The sequence below is a fragment of the Somniosus microcephalus genome, chromosome 33 (genome assembly GCF_052327205.1).
Source record: "Somniosus microcephalus isolate GS21.2 chromosome 33, FLI_Smic_1.0, whole genome shotgun sequence".
Classification (NCBI taxonomy): Eukaryota; Metazoa; Chordata; class Chondrichthyes; order Squaliformes; family Somniosidae; genus Somniosus; species Somniosus microcephalus.
This window is the reverse complement of record NC_141019.1, coordinates 37637301-37655795: the sequence shown is the minus strand read 5'-3', so window position 1 is coordinate 37655795 and position 18495 is coordinate 37637301. Positions and strand designations below refer to the sequence as shown.

At 52.5% G+C, this 18495-nt stretch overlaps 1 protein-coding gene across 1 annotated transcript in view; it reads right to left on the bottom strand.

The window, feature by feature from the left end:
- Window positions 1-18495, bottom strand: part of LOC147097185 (disco-interacting protein 2 homolog B-like) — a 159564-nt gene that overhangs the window by 64170 nt on the left and 76899 nt on the right. The window contains exon 2 of the mRNA XM_085972544.1: window positions 16478-16747. Within this exon, the coding sequence (XP_085828670.1) occupies window positions 16478-16747 (270 nt within the window). The remainder of the gene's footprint in view (window positions 1-16477; window positions 16748-18495) is intronic.

The following is an 18495-nucleotide window of genomic DNA, read 5'->3' as shown; positions in this document are numbered from 1 at the left end:
TACAATCAGGGAATGACGTCAACAGGATATATTTAACAGAGTCTCTTCAAACAGCTCCACCCCAATCTGCTTCCTGGATCGACAGGATACACAAACATGACGTACACCAGCACAGCGTGAGCGATGGAACCTGGGCCCTTCCACAGGATCAGGAAGAGAAAGAGGCCATTCAGCCCCCTCGAGCCTGTTACATTAGGAACAGGAGGAGGCCGTTCAGCCCCCCTCGAGCCTGTTACATTAGGAACAGGAGGGGGCCATTCAGCCCCCTCGAGCCTGTTACATTAGTAACAGGAGGAGGCCCTTCAGCCCCCCTTGAGCCTGTTACATTAGGAACAGGAGGAGGCCATTCAGCCCCCTCGAGCCTGTTACATTAGGAACAGGAGGAGGCCATGCAGCCCCCCTCGAGCCTGTTACATTAGGAACAGGAGGAGGCCATACAGCTCCTTGAGCCTGTTACATTAGGAACAGGAGGAGGCCATTCAGCCCCTCGAGCCTGTTACATTAGGAACAGGAGGAGGCCATTCAGCCCCCCTCGAGCCTGTTACATTAGGAACAGGAGGAGGCCATTCAGCCCCCCTCGAGCCTGTTACATTCGGAACAGGAGGAGGCCATTCAGCCCCTTGAGCCTGTTACATTAGGAACAGGAGGAGGCCATTCAGCCCCTCGAGCCTGTTACATTAGGAACAGGAGGAGGCCATTCAGTCCCCTCGATCCTGTTACATTAGGAACAGGAGGAGGCCATTCAGCCCCCTCGAGCCTGTTACATTAGGAACAGGAGGAGGCCATTCAGTTCCCTCGAGCCTGTTACATTAGGAACAGGAGGAGGCCATTCAGCCCCCCTCGAGCCTGTTACATTAGGAACAGGAGGAGGCCATTCAGCCCCCTCGAGCCTGTTACATTAGGAACAGGAGGAGGCCATTCAGTTCCCTCGAGCCTGTTACATTAGGAACAGGAGGAGGCCATTCAGCCCCCTCGAGCCTGTTACATTAGGAACAGGAGGAGGCCGTACTCTCTCTCACACGCACATGCTCCCAGACACACACGTTCCGTGCCCTTTGTTACCTCTAGACTTGACTATTCCTCCCTACCTAAAGTTGAGGTCATCCAAAACTCTGCAGCACCCGTGTCCTAACTCGCACCAAGTCCCGTTCGCCCATCACCCCGCCCTGTGCTCGCTGACCTGCACTGCCTCCCGGCAACGCCTCGATTTTAAAACTTTCATCCTCCTGTTCAAATCCCTCCATGGCCTCCTCGTCCCCCTCCCTATCTCTGTAACCTCCTCCAGCCCCCTACAACCCTCCCTATCTCTGTAACCTCCTCCAGCCCCTACAACCCTCCCTATCTCTGTAACCTCCTCCAGCCCCTACAACCCTCCCTATCTCTGTAACCTCCTCCAGCCCCCTACAACCCTCCCTATCTCTGTAACCTCCTCCAGCCCCTACAACCCTCCCTATCTCTGTAACCTCCTCCAGCCCCTACAACCCTCCCTATCTCTGTAACCTCCTCCAGCCCCCTACAACCCTCCCTATCTCTGTAACATCCTCCAGCCCCCTACAACCCTCCCTATCTCTGTAACCTCCTCCAGCCCCCTACAACCCTCCCTATCTCTAACCTCCTCCAGCCCCCTACAAACCGCCCTATCAATTCAATTCAAATCGCTTTATTGGCATGATGACAAGTTACATCTTATGTTGCCAAAGCATCGAAAAACATTCATGTTTGTTCACAAAAATACAGATCTATCCATACAGTGTATAAACAGATATATCCCTGAGTGTATAAATATACTTTCATATACTTTATATATACTCTTTTCTTATATTTAGTGGTTGTCCCTCTGTTTATGACAAGCTGTAACATAGTGTGCCGCTAGTGTTACACAATTTCTCTCTTCCCCCTAGTAGGTATGGGAGTTTTTGGTCGTCATTCAAATTTCTGAATTCCGGGCATATTTTTGTGAATTTTGGGTAGAAATTCTCCCTTATGCCCTGATATTTTCTACAAGCTGTGAGGAAGTGCATCTCTGTCTCCACCACTCCCTGACTGCAGTGAGAGCATATCCTGTCCTCTCTTGGTAGCCGGGTCTGCCTGTGTCTACCTTTTTCGATCGCCAGGTTATGTTCACTAAGTCTGTACCTATCTGTAACCTCCTCCAGCCCCCTACAACCCTCCCTATTTCTGTAACCTCCTCCAGCCCCCTACAACCCTCCCTATCTCTGTAACCTCCTCCAGCCCCCTACAACCCCTCCGAGATCTCTGCGCTCCTCCAATTCTGCCCTCTTGAGCATCCCCCCTGATTTTAATCGCTCCACCACTGGCGGCCATGCCTTCAGCCGCCTGGGCCCTAAGCTCTGGAATTCCCTCCCTAAACCCCTCCGCCTCTCTCTCTCGCCTCCTTTGAGAAGCTCCTTAAAACCTCCCTCTTCGACCAAGCTTTTGGTCACCTGCCCTAATAGCTGCTTATGTGGCTCAGGGTCAACTTTTTTTGATTTGTAATACTCCTGTGATTCGACAAGGGAGGGAGGGGAATGGACTGGCCTGACCTCAGTCACACACATGATTGTTCCGACCTCACTCATTTCCCTACGGCTCGAGACGGGGCGTTTGCCAATTGCACCCGTCCCTGAATCATGCAAAGCTGGAGAATGAATCATTCTTCACGGCGCTGAACTTCAAAGGGCGAACCGTCACACGCGCAGAGATCGCGACAGCCCAGAGAGGTGCGCTGGGCGGGCGTGGGGTCGGGGGTCAAGCTTTTAGCCCGGGGGGTTGGGCGAACTCAACCACACACGTGCACAATCGCAGACAGGCGCGCACACACACACAACATAAAAAAATAGGAGCAGGAGTAGGCCATACGGCCCCTCGAGCCTGCTCCACCATACAGCCCCTTGAGCCTTCTCCGCCATTTAATAAGATCATTGCTGATCATCGACCTCAACTCCACTTTCCCGACCGATCCCCATATCCCTCGATTCCCCTAGAGTCCAAAAATCTATCGATCTCAGCCTTGAATATACTCAACGACTGAGCCTCCACAGCCCTCTGGGGCAGAGAATTCCAAAGATTCACCACCCTCGGAGTGAAGAAATTCCTCCTCATCTCGGTCCTAAATGGCCGACCCCTTATCCTGAGACTGTGACCCCTGGTTCTAGACTCCCCAGCCAGGGGGGAAACAGCCTCTCAGCATCTACCCTGTCAATCCCCCTCAGAATCTCATGTTTCAATGAGATCACCTCTCATTCTTCTAAACTCCAGAGAGTATCGGCCCATTCTACTCAATCTCTCATCATAGGACAGCCCTCTCATCACAGGAATCAATCGAGTGAACCTTCGTTGCACCGCCTCCAAGGCAAGTTACTTCACTCACAAGTTACAGCACGGTGACATAGTGGTCAGCACTGTTGCCTCACAGCGCCAGGGACCCGGGTTCGAATCCGGCCTCGGGCGACTGTCTGTGTGGAGTTTGCACATTCTCCCCGTGTTTGCGTGGGTTTCCTCCGGGTGCTCCGGTTTCCTCCCACAGTCCAAAGATGTGCGGGTTAGGATGATTGGCTATGATAAATTGACCCTTAGTGTTAGGGGGATTAAATACGTGGGGTTACGGGGATAGGGTGGGATATGTGTTGGTGTAGGGGTTACGGGGATCGGGTGGGATGTGTGTCGGTGCAGGCTCGATGGGCCGAAATGGCCTCTATCTGCACTGTGGGGTTTCTGTGATACTTCCTCCAAATCAAAGGTGTTGCTATGGGAATCTGCATGGGCCCTAGCTATGATAGCAAAATACTGCAGATGTTGGAAATCCGAAACAACAGAAAATGCTGGAAAAACTCAGGTCAGGCAACATCCGTGGAGAGAAATTTGAGTTGACGTTTCGGGTTTGACCCTTCTTCAAAACTGGAGAGAAAAGGAACTAGATCGAAGGCAGGGCTGCGATCGGACAAAAGAATAAAAGAACCAAAAGAAGTACAAGAGATTAGAAGCTAGACGAGATGGTAATAGGCTGGGATTAGGTGTAAAGTGTAATGGCAGGGCAAAAGATAGCTGCCAGGTGTGAGAGAGAAACAAAAGGAAAGGGGGGGGGGGGGGAGGAAAGGAGTGGAAAAATATAAGTAAGAATGAAATAGGGGCCGAGGTTATGATCTGAAATTGTTGAACTCGATATTGAGACCGGAAGGCTGCAGAGTGCCTAATCGGAAGATGAGGTGCTGTTCCTCGAGTTTACGTTGAGCTTCCGTGGAACAGTACAAGAGGCCAAGGACGGTGAGGTCCGAGTGGGAATGGAGCGGTGAATTGAAATGACAGGCGACCGGAAGCTCGGGGTCACCCTTACGGACTGAACGGAGGTGTTCCGCAAAGCGGTCACCCAATCTGCGTTTGGTCTCCCCAATGTAGAGGAGACCGCATCGTGAGCAGCGAATACAGTATACTAGATTGCGAGAAGTACAAGTAAATTTCTCTCCACGGATGTTGCCTGACCTGCTGAGTTTTTCCAGCATTTTCTGTTGTTATTTGGGCCCTAGCTATGCCCGCCTTTTCGTGGGATATGTGGAACATTCTTTGTTCCAGTCCTACTCAGGTCCCCTCCCTCACCTCTTTTTCCGGTACATTGATGACTGTATCGGTGCCGTTTCCTGCTCTCGCCCTGAACTAGACAATTTCATTCACTTTGCTTCCAATTTCCACCCTTCCCTCACCTTCACATGGTCCATCTCTGACTCTTCCCTTCCCTTCCTCGACTTCTCCGTCTCCGTCTCTGGGGATAGGCTATTGACAAACATTCACTACAAGCCCACTGACTCCCACAGCTACCTGGACTACACTTCCTCCCACCCCGCCTCCTGTAAGGACTCTATTCCATTCTCCCAGTTTCTCCGTCTCCGCCGCATCGGTTCTGACGATGCCACCTTCCATACCAGTGCTTCCGACATGTCTTCCTTTTTCCTCAACCGAGGATTCCCCTCTACTGTGGTTGACACGGCCCTCGACCGTGTCCGTTCTATCTCCCGCACTTCTGCCCTCACCCCTGCCCCTCCCTCCCGGAACCACGATCGGGTTCTCCTTGTCCTCACCTTTCACCCCACCAGCCTCCACATTCAACGGATCATCCTCCGCCACCTCCAGCGTGATCCCGCCCCCCAAACGCATCTTCTCCTCACCTCCCTTTTCAGCATTCCCAAGGAACCGCTCCCTCCGCGACACCCTGGTCCACTCCTCAATCACCCCCAACACCCCTTCCCCTTCGCCCGGCACCTTCCCGTGCAAGCGCAGTAGATAGAAACATAGAAGATAGGAGCAGGAGTCGGCCATTCGGCCCCTCGAGCCTGCTCCGCCATTCAATGAGATCATGGCTGATCATCCAAATTCAGTACCCTGTCCCTGCTTTCTCCCCATATCCCTTGATCCCTTTAGCCTTAAGAAATATATCTAAGATGCAACAACTGCCCTTTTACCTCCTCCCTTCCCACTGTCCAGGGCCCCAAACACCCCTTCCAGGCGAAACAGCGATTTACTTGTACTTCTTGCAATCTAGTATTACTGTATTCGTGGCTCACGATGCGGTCTCCTCTACATTGGGGGAGACCAAACGCAGATTGGGCGACCGCTTTGCGGAACACCTCCGTTCAGTCCGTAAGGGGGACCCCGAGCTTCCGGTCGCCTGTCACTTTAATTCACCGCTTCACTCCCGCTCTGACCTCACCGTCTGTGGCCTCTGACACTGTTCCAATGAAGCTCAGTGTAAGCTCGAGGAACAGCACCTCATCTTCTGATTAGGCACTTTACAGCCTTCTGGACCCAACATCGAGTTCAGCAATTTCAGATCATAACCTCGGCCCCTATTATATTTATATATTTTTTTTATCCACACTTTTTTCTTCTCCCCCACATGGCAGCTGTCTTTCACTCTGCCAGCGCAATTCACACTCCATCTCGAGCCACCCTTTGTTTCTGAACCTGTCCCATTACCATCTCCTCTTGCCTTGAATATCTCTTCATGTCTCTTAATCTCTCCTGCCTTCTATCCTATCACAGACCTTCCCTTTTGTCCTTTCCCAGCCCCTACACTTGCTTAATAATCTGTTCCATTTCCTGTTTCTTTCCAGTTCTGACGAAAGGTCATCGACCTGAAACGTTAACTCTGTTTCTCTCTTCACAGATGCTGCCTGACCTGCTGAGTATCTCCAGCAGTTTCTGTATTTATATTATATAAAGTATATCCTTCCTTAGATAAGGAGACCAGAACTGTGCACAGTACTCCCGGTGTGGTCTCACCAAGGCCCTGTACAATTGGAGCAAGACTTCCTCACTCTTATACTCCAACCCCCTTGCAATAAAGGCCAACATGCCATTTGCCTTCCTTATTGCTTGCTGTACCTGCATACTAGGTTTCTGTGTTTCCTGTACAATCGCAGACACCCACACACAGACAGACAGACACACACAGCAGGAAAGTCCCAGGCTCCGTCCTCGGCCTAGTGCTGAGCGAGCCAATCTCACCCGCTGTGGTACCGAGACACACACCAGGAAAGTCCCAGGCTCCATCCTCGGCCTAGTACTGAGCGAGCCAATCTCACCCGCTGTGGTACCGAGACACACACCAGGAAAGTCCCAGGCTTCGTCCTCGGCCTAGTGCTGAGCGAGCCAATCTCACCCGCTGTGGTACCGACACACACACACACACCAGGAAAGTCCCAGGCTCCGTCTTCGGCCTAGTGCTGAGCGAGCCAATCTCTCACCCGCTGTGGTACCGAGCCCCATCCACACACAGCGCGGGCTCCCTCCCCCAGCCTGTAAGAGATGGGGAAAGGGGGGCTGTAAACAGATCGGGTGGGGGTACGGCCTCACGGGGCGGATGGACTGCACAGTGCGTCACTGACCCGGGAGGGGCCCAGGATCCCTTCCACAGTCTACATCAGCCCATCTCCGATTTAAAATTAACAATTGACCCCCCCCAGCATCAATGGTGGTTTGCGGAAGAGAGTTCCAAACTTCTACCAACCCTTTGTGTGTCGAAGTGTTTCCGAACTTCACTCCTGAAAGGTCTGGCTCTAATTTTTAGACTATGCTCCCCTAGTCCTAGACTCCCCGACCAGCGGAAACAGTTTCTCTCTATCCACCCAATCAGTTCCCCTTAATATCTTGAAAACGTAATGGCAAGAAACTGGAAAGTACTGAAGTACAAAGGGATCTGGGGGTCCTGGTGCACCAAACTCAAAAAGGTTAGTATACAGGTGCAGCAAGTGATTAAGAAGGCCAATGGAATGTTGGCTTTCATTGCTAGGGGGATAGAATATAAAAATAGGGAGGTATTGCTTCAGTTGTACAAGGTATTGGTGAGACCGCACCTGGAATACTGCATACAGTTTTGGTGTCCATACTTAAGAAAGGACATACTTGCTCTCGAGTCAGTACAAAGAAGGTTCACTCGGTTAATCCCGGGGATGAGGGGGTGGACATATGAGGAGAGGTGGAGTAGATTGGGACTCTACTCATTGGAGTTCAGAAGAATGAGAGGCGATCTTATTGAAACATAAGATTGTGAAGGGGCTTGATCAGGTGGATGTGGTGAGGATGTTCCCAATGATGGGTGAAACTAGAACTAGGGGGCATAGTCTTAGAATAAGGGGCTGCTCTTTCAAAACTGAGATGAGGAGAAACTTCTTCACTCAGAGGGTGGTAGGTCTGTGGAATTTGCTGCCCCAGAAAGCTATGGAAGCTACATCATCAAATAAATTTAAAACAGAAATAGATAGTTTCTTAGAAGTAAAGGGAATTAGGGGTTACGGGGAGCGGGCAGGAAATCGGACATGAGTCTAGGTTCGGAATGGTCATGGCCCTGTGGGTAACGGAGCGGGCCCAGGGGCCGTGTAGCCTGGTTCTGCTCCTACTTCTTGTGTTCGAATTATGTGTTAGATTTCAGGAGGTTGTTCTATTCCTGTTTCTGGCTGGGGTGGAGATCACCTTTTACAGAAGGTAAGTTCTGTAGAAAATATAGGGACAGTGATCTCCTGGACGAGTTTCGATCGCCTAGATGGGTCGGAGAGGAATTTCCCAGATTTTTTTCTCCCAAATTGGCCATTGGGTTTTTTTATCTGGTTTTTCGCCTCTCCCGGGAGATCACATGGGTTCGGGTGGATGCAGAGTGACAGTAGATTTGAGGTTAGGATCAGATCAGCCATGATCTTATTGAATGGTGGAGCAGGCTCGAGGGGCCGATTGGCCTACTCCTGCTCCTATTTCTTATGTTCTTATGATCAGATCACCCCATAACCTGTGAGCGTGTGTGTGTGTGTGTGTGTGTGTGTGTGTGTGTGTGTGTGTGTGTGTGTGTGTGTATGTGTGTGTGGAGTGTGAGTGAGAGAGTGTGAGTGAGCGCGCGCGCGAGAGAGGGCGCAAGGGCGAGTGTGTGTGAAAGTGAGTGTGAGCGTGTGCGTGTAAGAGTGTGTAGGCTTGCGTGAGCGAGTGCGTGCGAGAGCGAGTGCGTGAACACCAAGCGAGGACAGGACCGGTCCGGACTCTTGATGCCCTTCATGGTCGAATATCCCGTTGATGCTGGACGCCTTGGCTCACACGCCATCATGGGGGCCAATCGGGGCGAAATACTCGGGGGTCCCGAAACCTCAGTGAGGAGACGGTGCCCCCGAGAGGAGCAGGGGAGGAAGTGAGCGGGCAGAGAAATCGATACAGGTCAGGCAGAGACGCAGAGTTTGGTCTCGACTAGTTCTATCACCACACAAACTGGTCTTTCGAGTTTATCGTCAATCACGGAATCAGCTACAAGCCTTCAGCACACAATCTGCAGACCCAGGGACCGCTGCTGTGTGATTACAGCAACACTCAGTACCTCCCCTACGCCACACAATGGGGCAGAGAAAGAGGATTAATAACTCGCCGTGATAGGGTTACACTGTAACACAAACCTTCCCCGTGCACAATCTATAGCCCACACTCCATCCCGGCCTGTGTTGGTCGATCTCACTCCCGGTGTGGTACAGAGCCCCACACAGAAGGTGGGGTTGGGGGATATGGGGAGAAGGTGGGTGGGAGGGGTTGGGGGATATGGGGAGAAGGTGGGGTTGGGGGATATGGGGAGAAGGTGGGTAGGTGGGGTTGGGGGATATGGGGAGAAGGTGGGTGGGTGGGGTTGGGGATATGGGGAGAAGGTGGGTAGGTGGGGTTGGGGGATATGGGGAGAAGGTGGGTAGGTGAGGTTGGGGGATATGGGGAGAAGGTGGGGTTGGGGGATATGGGGAGAAGGTGGGTGGGTGGGGTTGGGGATATGGGGAGAAGGTGGGTAGGTGGGGTTGGGGATATGGGGAGAAGGTGGGTAGGTGGTGTTGGGGGATATGGGGAGAAGGTGGGGTTGGGGGATATGGGGAGAAGGTGGGTCGGTGGGGTTGGGGGATATGGGGAGAAGGTGGGTAGGTGGGGTTGAGGGATGGGGAGAAGGTGGTTAGGTTGGGTTTTGGGATATGGGGAGAAGGTGGGATTGAGGGATACGGGGAGAAGGTGGGGTTGGTCTGTGAATATGGGGCAGGTGTTTCTGGGACCTAATGCCCTAATCCTGATCTTAAAACTACTTCCGCGGAGACATGGCACTATACAGCTTGCATGCCGGATAATCGCTTCCCTTAGCCCTCGGGGCCCAGGCAGCTGAAGGCACGGCCGCTAATGGTGGAGCAATTAAAATCGGGGGGATGCGCGAGAGGCCGGAATTGGAGGAGCGCAGAGATCTCGGCGGGTTATAGGGGCTGGTGGAGGTTACAGAGATAGGAAGGGTTGTAGGGGGCTGGAGGAGGTTACAGAGATAGGGAGGGTTGTAGGGGCTGGAAGAGGTTACAGAGATAGGGAGGGTTGTAGGGGCTGGAGGAGGTTACAGAGATAGGGAGGGTTGTAGGGGCTGGAGGAGGTTACAGAGATAGGGAGGGTTGTAGGGGCTGGAGGAGGTTACAGAGATAGGGAGGGTTGTAGGGGCTGGAGGAGGTTACAGAGATAGGAAGGGTTGTAGGGGGCTGGAGGAGGTTACAGAGAGAGGGTTGTAGGGGCTGGAGGAGGTTACAGAGATAGGGAGGGGTGTAGGGGCTGGAAGAGGTTACAGAGATAGGGAGGGTTGTAGGGGCTGGAGGAGGTTACAGAGATAGGGAGGGTTGTAGGGGGCTGGAGGAGGTTACAGAGATAGGAAGGGTTGTAGGGGGCTGGAGGAGGTTACAGAGATAGGGAGGGTTGTAGGGGCTGGAGGAGGTTACAGAGATAGGGAGGGGTGTAGGGGGCTGGAGGAGGTTACAGAGATAGGGAGGGTTGTAGGGGCTGGAGGAGGTTACAGAGATAGGGAGGGTTGTAGGGGGCTGGAGGAGGTTACAGAGATAGGAAGGGTTGTAGGGGGCTGGAGGAGGTTACAGAGATAGGGAGGGTTGTAGGGACTGGAGGAGGTTACAGAGATAGGGAGGGTTGTAGGGGCTGGAGGAGGTTACAGAGATAGGGAGGGTTGTAGGGGCTGGAGGAGGTTACAGAGATAGGGAGGGTTGTCGGGGCTGGAGGAGGTTACAGAGATAGGGAGGGTTGTAGGGCTGGAGGAGGTTACAGAGATAGGGAGGGGTGTAGGGGGCTGGAGGAGGTTACAGAGATAGGGAGGGTTGTCGGGGCTGGAGGAGGTTACAGAGATAGGGAGGGTTGTAGGGGCTGGAGGAGGTTACAGAGATAGGGAGGGTTGTAGGGGCTGGAGGAGGTTACAGAGATAGGGAGGGTTGTAGGGGCTGGAGGAGGTTACAGAGATAGGGAGGGGTGTAGGGGCTGGAGGAGGTTACAGAGATAGGGAGGGTTGTAGGGGGCTGGAGGAGGTTACAGAGATAGGGAGGGGTGTAGGGGCTGGAGGAGGTTACAGAGATAGGGAGGGGTGTAGGGGCTGGAGGATTTGATGACGGGATGAGAATCTGCGGTTTGTAGGGAACAAGGGATGTCAGACAGAGAGAGAACGCGTCAGCGGTTGAGAAACACCTACAGGTGACTCAACACCTGGACGTAATGTTTAGTCAATGCAGGTTGGTTGACTCACTCACACACCTGTGTCACACCCATATCAGAGTGATCGAGCTCGTAACAAGGCTGTAATCCTGCTCTCAGACTCCGCTCTCACAGGACCATTCCGCTTCTGGCTCTTCCCGACACACGGGAGGAACGGGATGTCCTACTGCGCGACCCCCCCCCCCCCCCCACATACACACACACACAGACAGCAGGAAGGGGACCAGGCTCCATCCCACCGCCCTCCCATCAGTGGAAGGAGCATGCACGTGCAGGCAATAATAATGAAGCAGTCCGTGCCCGCACGCAACAAGACCTGGACGACGTTCAGGCTTGGGCTGGTAAGTGGCAGGTAACATTCGCGCCACACAAGTGCCAGGCAATGACTATCTCCAACAAGCGAGAGTCTAACCACCGCCCGTTGGCATTCAACGGCATTACCATCACCAAATCTCCCACCATCAACATCCTGGGGGGTCACCATTGACCAGAAACTTAACTGGACCAGCCACATAAATACTGTGGCAACAAGAGCAGGTCAGAGGCTGGGTATTCTGCGGCGAGTGTCTCACCTCCTGACTCCCCAAAGCCTTTCCACCGTCTACAAGGCACAAGTCAGGAGTGTGATGGAATACTCTCCACTTGCCTGGATGAGTGCAACTCCAACAACATTCAAGAAGCTCAACACCATCCAGGACAAAGCAGCCCGTTTGATTGGCACCCCATCCACCACCTTAAACATTCACTCCCTCCACCACCGGCGCACCGTGGCTGCAGTGTGTACCATCTACAAGATGCACTGCAGCAACTCGCCAAGGCTTCTTCGGCAGCACCTCCCAAACCCGCGACCTCTTCCACCTAGAAGGACAAGGGCAGCAGGCGCATGGGAACACCACCACCTCCAAGTTCTCCTCCAAGTCACACACACCATCCTGACTTAGAAATATAATCGGCCGATCCTTCATCGTCGCTGGGTCAAAATCCTGGAACTCCCTCCCTAACAGCACTGTGGGAGCACCTTCACCACACGGACTGCAGCGGTTCAAGAAGGCGGCTCACCACCACCTTCTCAAGGGGCGACTAGGGATGGGCAATAAATGCTGGCCCTGCCAGCGACGCCCACATCCCATATACGAATTTTTTTTTAAAGGGACGGATCGAGCGCGCCATATATATATGTATATTTATATATGATCTGGACGAGGGAGCTAGATGTAATATCTCCAAGTTTGCAGACGACACAAAGCTGGGTGGGCGTGTGTGCTGTGAGGAGGATGCCGAGAAACTCCAGTATGATTTGGACAGGTTGGGTGATTGGGCAGAAGCATGGCAGATGCAATATAACGTGGATAAATGCGAGGTTATCCACTTTGGTGTCAAAAACAGGAAGGCAGATTATTATCTGAACGGCAATAGATTGGGAGAAGGGGAAGTGCAACGAGACCTGGGTGTCCTTGTGCACCAGTCGCTGAAGGTAAGCATGCAGGTGCAGCAGGCGGTTAAGAAGGTAAATGGTATGTTGGCCTTCGTAGCGAGAGGGTTTGAGTACAGGAACAAGGATGTCTTGCTGCAGTTGTACAGGGCCTTGGTGAGACCACATCTCGAGTATTGTGTGCAGTTTTGGTCGCCTTATCTGAGGAAGGATGTTCTTGCCATGGAGGGAGTGCAGCGAAGATTCACCAGGCTGATACCTGATGGCAGGGATGACGTATGAGGAGAGATTGGGTCGATTGGGCTTGTACTCGCTGGAGTTTAGAAGAATGAGAGGGGATCTCATTGAAACTTATAAAATTCTAACAGGACTGGACAGACTAGATGCAGGAAGGATGTTCCCGATGGCGGGGGAGTCCAGAACCAGGGGTCACAGTCTAAGGATAAGGGGTAAGCCATTTAGGACTGAGATGAGGAGGAATTTCTTCACCCAGAGAGTGGTGAACCTGTGGAATTTTCTACTACACAAGACAGTTGAGGCCAATTCATTAAATATATTCAAGAAGGAGTTAGATATATTTCTTAACACTAAAGGGATCAAGGGATATGGGGAGAAGGCAGGGACAGGGTACTGAATTTGGATGATCAGCCATGATCGCATTGAATGGCGGAGCAGGCTCGAGGGGCCAAATGGCCGACTCCTGCTCCTATCTTCTATGTTTCTATGACCCTGATCTGGTCGCTGTGTGCGGGAGCTTGCTGTGCGCAAATTAGCTGCCGCTTTTCCGACACTGCGACGGCGCCGTTATTGCGTCCCCAGACGCAGAGGTCAGGGTCCGCAGCGCCCGCGATCGGCACTCCGTGACTGGCTGGCCGATCGATTCACGGGACCCAAAAACCGTTTCCCCCTCTCGAATACAGAAGGAAACCGAACTCCGAGTGACGCCGCTCCAGGCACACTCATACACAATCAGCAACCCTCCCTCCCCCCCAGTTACAATCTGACCTTCGCTCGCACCAGCTTCCGCAAGACAAGGGAAACAGGATAAAATAAAACAGCCTCGACTTCAATAAAGGCACAAACCGCAAGCCCATCGAGCATAAAAACAGGAACATCACTTAATCGCCCGAGAGTGACCTCGGAACAGCACAGTGGGATTTAAACCGTACGCACAGACCCCACTCGGTGAGACAGACAGAGAGACATCCCCACATAGTATCGGCCTTCAACCACCACTCCCCATCCAGGTATTGGGAGGACGACCTGTCTAAACCCCATTCCCCATTCCCCCGTGCCTGGATAAACCCCCGTCCAACAAACGAGAGCTGGGAGAAGGGTCACTCTGTATTAAATGCTTCACACTCCAACCCCCTGCCAACTGTACCAGCAGGTCAATAAAGCAAGACTTGCCTTTCTCCAGCGCCTGTCGCCACCTCAGGACGTCCCAAAGCGCTTTACAGCCAATGAAGTACTTTTTTTTGAAGTGTGGTCACTGTTGTAATGTAGGAAACGCGGTAGCTGATTTGCGCACAGCAAGCTCCCACAAACAGCAATGAGATAAATGACCGGATCATCTGTTTTAGTGATGTTGGTTGAGGGATAAATATTGGCCCCAGGACACTGGGGAGAACTCCCCCCCTGCTCTTCATCGAAATGGTAGCCATGGCATCTTTTACGTCCACCTGAGAGGGCAGACGGGGCCTCGGTTTAACGTCTCATCCGAAAGACGGCATCTCCGACAGTGCGGCGCTCCCTCAGTACTGCCCCTCCGACAGTGCGGTGCTCCCTCAGTACTGCCCCTCCGACAGTGCGGCGCTCCCTCAGTACTGCCCCTCCGACAGTGCGGCGCTCCCTCAGTACTGCCCCTCCGACAGTGCGGCGCTCCCTCAGTACTGTCCCTCCGACAGTGCGGCGCTCCCTCAGTACCGCCCCCCCGACAGTGCGGTGCTCCCTCAGTACTGCCCCTCCGACAGTGCGGCGCTCCCTCAGTACTGCCGCTCCGACAGTGCAGCGCTCCCTCAGTACTGCCCCTCCAGGGAGTGTCGGCCTGGATTATGGGGCTCACATCTGTGGAGTGGGGGCTCAAATCCACGACCCTCAGACTCAGAGACGAGAGAGAGAGTGCCCTACCCACCAAGTGACGGCTGACACGGGTCGGAAGGGAGGTTTGGAGACGCAGACACCAACAGGACAAGGGAGCGGGTGGGAGAGAGGATCGAAACACTCCAGAAATCCTGGTTTCAATTTTGGGGATTGAAATCAGGAACTCAGGAAATAAACAGGGAGAGACGGGCAGGAATCAGAGACACAATGCTAAGTTCGACAGACAATAAGAGTAATTTTAGCAGCAGGCAAGGGGGGGCAAAATAATAAATATCCACCCCCCTCCGCCCCGGCCCCACAAACATAAACAAAGCACAGACCCCCCCCCCCCCCCCCGCCTCCAGCCATCTACCCCACACTTCACTCAAAACACACACAACTTCCTCCCAGTTTAAATCGATCAACTTCTGTCTGTCCCCGGTTCTATTCCTGATTTCAGGACTAGTTACAATCTCTCCGGACTGAAATCCGGAGACAATCCCCGAAGATGGGTTGGGGGGGGGGGGGGGGGGGCAAGGAAAACACCCGGGTGATTTATCTTTAAATAAATCCCCGGGTCCCAATGACGGCGTTTACGGCCAGTTTTTAAACACCCTGGCATTTTTAAACACCCGATTCCCAGGATTTTTAAACACCCGATCCTGGGATTTTTAAACACCTGATCCCCGGGATTTTTAAACACCCGATCCCCGGGATTTTTGAACTCTCAGGTCTCCGGCTTTTTAAACACTCAAATCCTAGGATCTTAAACACTCAATCCCCAGGATTTTTAAGCGAGCGAGCCCCTGGATATTAAAACACCCGCTTCCCGGGATTTTAAAAACACCACATCTGTGGGACTTGTAAACGTCCAAATCCCCGGGATTTTTAAATACCCAATCCTGGATCTATTCCGGAGAATTTTTAATCCCCGGTTCCCCCCCTCAATCCCGATCCAGCTCCCGGGATCTTACGCGACGCGCCCAGATCCAGGGGGATTTTGTTTAGTTACAAGTCTTGGGATCTGGTCTCGCCCTGGATTCCCCCAGGAACTTTTAAACCCACCCCCACTCTGGATTGTTGGGGATTTTGACCTGAGATCTCAGGGGATTTTACACCTGGGTTTCTGGGGATCTTTACCCGAATCCCTGGGAATTTTTTTTTTTAAGACCCCGATTACTGGGGATTTTGACCCCAGATTCCGGGGAGGTTTTTTTTCCCCCCAATCCCTGGATCCCTAGGGATCGTTACACCCCCAGGATTCTGGGGGGAATTTTCACTCCTAGTTACCGGGGATTTTGATGCTAAATTGCAGGGATTTTGATCCTAAATCCTGGGAATTTTGACCCTGAATACTAGGGATTTTTTTTTTTTTTTTTTTAACAATCCCTGGGATTTGTCCTTGCCCAGAATCCCTGGGATTTAAACCCTGGATTCCCTGGGAATTTTTAACCCAGATCCTGGCGATGTTGACCCTAAATCCTGGGGGATATTATTTTTTTGCAATTCCTGGGATATTCAAAAACCCCGCATTCCCGGGGATTTAAACCCACAGATCCCAGGAATAATTCCACCCCGGATTCCGCAGATGTTTTTCCAAGTCTTCCTTCTCCCTCCTGGGGGGGGGGGGGACATTTAAACCCCGAATTATCAGGCATTTAAACCCCAGGGAAGGCGGGGACTGACATTAAATTGCTGGGAGTTTAAACCCCAGATTCCGGTGGATAATTGGGAGGTTCCCCAGTCTCTGTCGCCTTCTCTGTGTCTCTCTCTCTGTTTTCTTTCTCTCTTTCTCTCCCCCCTTCCTTCCCTCCTTCTCTCTCTCCTTCCTTCCTTCCCTCCTTCTCTCTCTCTCTCTCTCTCTTTCTCGCTCTCTCTCTTTCTCTCTCTCCCTCCCTCTTTCTCTCATTCTCTCTCTCCTTCCCTCCCTCCGCCTTTTACCTTCCGACAGTTCCAGCTCCAATTCGGCCAGCTGGTCCCGCACGGCCCGAGGCAGAGCGACCATGTCCACAGCCCGGTCCGCCATCCCCAAAGCAAACAAAAAATTAAAAAATAAACCGACAGAGCAAAAAAAATCAATTAAACCCAAGGCTCGCGCTCCGCAGATCCGGCACAGGAGAGAAATGCAAACTGGCTCCCCATGTTCCGGGCTCCACATCATGTGATGGGCTGGATCACAGAGACAGACAGAACGAAACCCCGCCTGTAAAACTAGAGAACACAGAGACAGAGCGAAACTCCGCCTGCAGAATCAGAGACAGACAGACAGAGTGAAACCCCGCCTGTAAAACTAGAGAATACAGAGACAGAGCGAAACCCCGCCTGCAGAATCAGAGACAGACAGACAGAGCGAAACCTCGCCTGCAGAATCAGAGACAGACAGAGAGACAGACAGACAGAGCGAAACCCCGCCTGTAAAACTAGAGAACACAGAGACAGAGCGAAACTCCGCCTGCAGAATCAGAGACAGACAGACAGAGTGAAACCCCGCCTGTAAAACTAGAGAATACAGAGACAGAGCGAAACCCCGCCTGCAGAATCAGAGACAGACAGAGAGACAGACAGACAGAGCGAAACCCCGCCTGCAGAATCAGAGACAGACAGAGAGACAGACAGACAGAGCGAAATTCCGCCTGCAGAATCAGAGACAGACAGAGAGACAGACAGACAGAGCGAAACTCCACCTGCAGAATCAGAGACAGACATAGAGACAGACAGACAGAGCGAAACCCCGCCTGCAGAATCAGAGACAGACAGAGAGACAGACAGACAGAGCGAAACTCCGCCTGTAAAACTAGAGAACACAGAGCCAGAGCAAAACTCCGCCTGCAGAATCAGAGAACACAGAGAGACAGAGCGAAACCCCGCCTGTAAAACTAGAGAACAGAGTCAGAGCGAAACTCCGCCTGCAGAATCAGAAAATACAGACAGAGAGACAGACAGACAGAGCGAAACCCCGCCTGCAGAATCAGAGAATACAGACAGAGAGACAGACAGACAGAGCGAAACCCCGCCTGCAGAATCAGAGACAGACAGAGAGACAGACAGACAGAGCGAAACCCCGCCTGCAGAATCAGAGACAGACAGAAAGACAGACAGACAGAGCGAAACCCCGCCTGCAGAATCAGAGAATACAGACAGAGAGACAGACAGACAGAGCGAAACCCCACCTGCAGAATCAGAGAACACAGAGAGACAGACAGACAGAGCGAAACCCCGCCTGCAGAATCAGAGACAGACAGAGAGACAGACAGACAGAGCGAAACCCCGCCTGCAGAATCAGAGACAGACAGAAAGACAGACAGACAGAGCGAAACCCCGCCTGCAGAATCAGAGAATACAGACAGAGAGACAGACAGACAGAGCGAAACCCCACCTGCAGAATCAGAGAACACAGAGAGACAGACAGACAGAGCGAAACCCCGCCTGCAGAATCAGAGACAGACAGAGAGACAGACAGACAGAGTGAAACCCCGCCTGCAGAATCAGAGAATACAGACAGAGAGACAGACAGACAGAGCGAAACTCCGCCTGTAAAACTAGAGAATACAGAGACAGAGCGAAACTCCGCCTGCAGAATCAGAGACAGACAGAGAGACAGACAGAGCAAAACTCCACCTGCAGAATCAGAGAATACAGACAGAGAGACAGACAGACAGAGCGAAACTCCGCCTGTAAAACTAGAGAATACAGAGACAGAGCGAAACTCCGCCTGCAGAATCAGAGACAGACAGAGAGACAGACAGAGCGAAACTCCGCCTGTAAAACTAGAGAACACAGAGACAGAGCGAAACGCCGCCTGCAGAATCAGAGAACACAGACAGACAGAGCGAAACCCTGCCTGCAGAATCAGAGAATACAGACAGAGAGACAGACAGAGCGAAACCCCGCCTGTAAAACTAGAGAACACAGAGACAGAGCGAAACCCCGCCTGCAGAATCAGAGAATACAGACAGAGC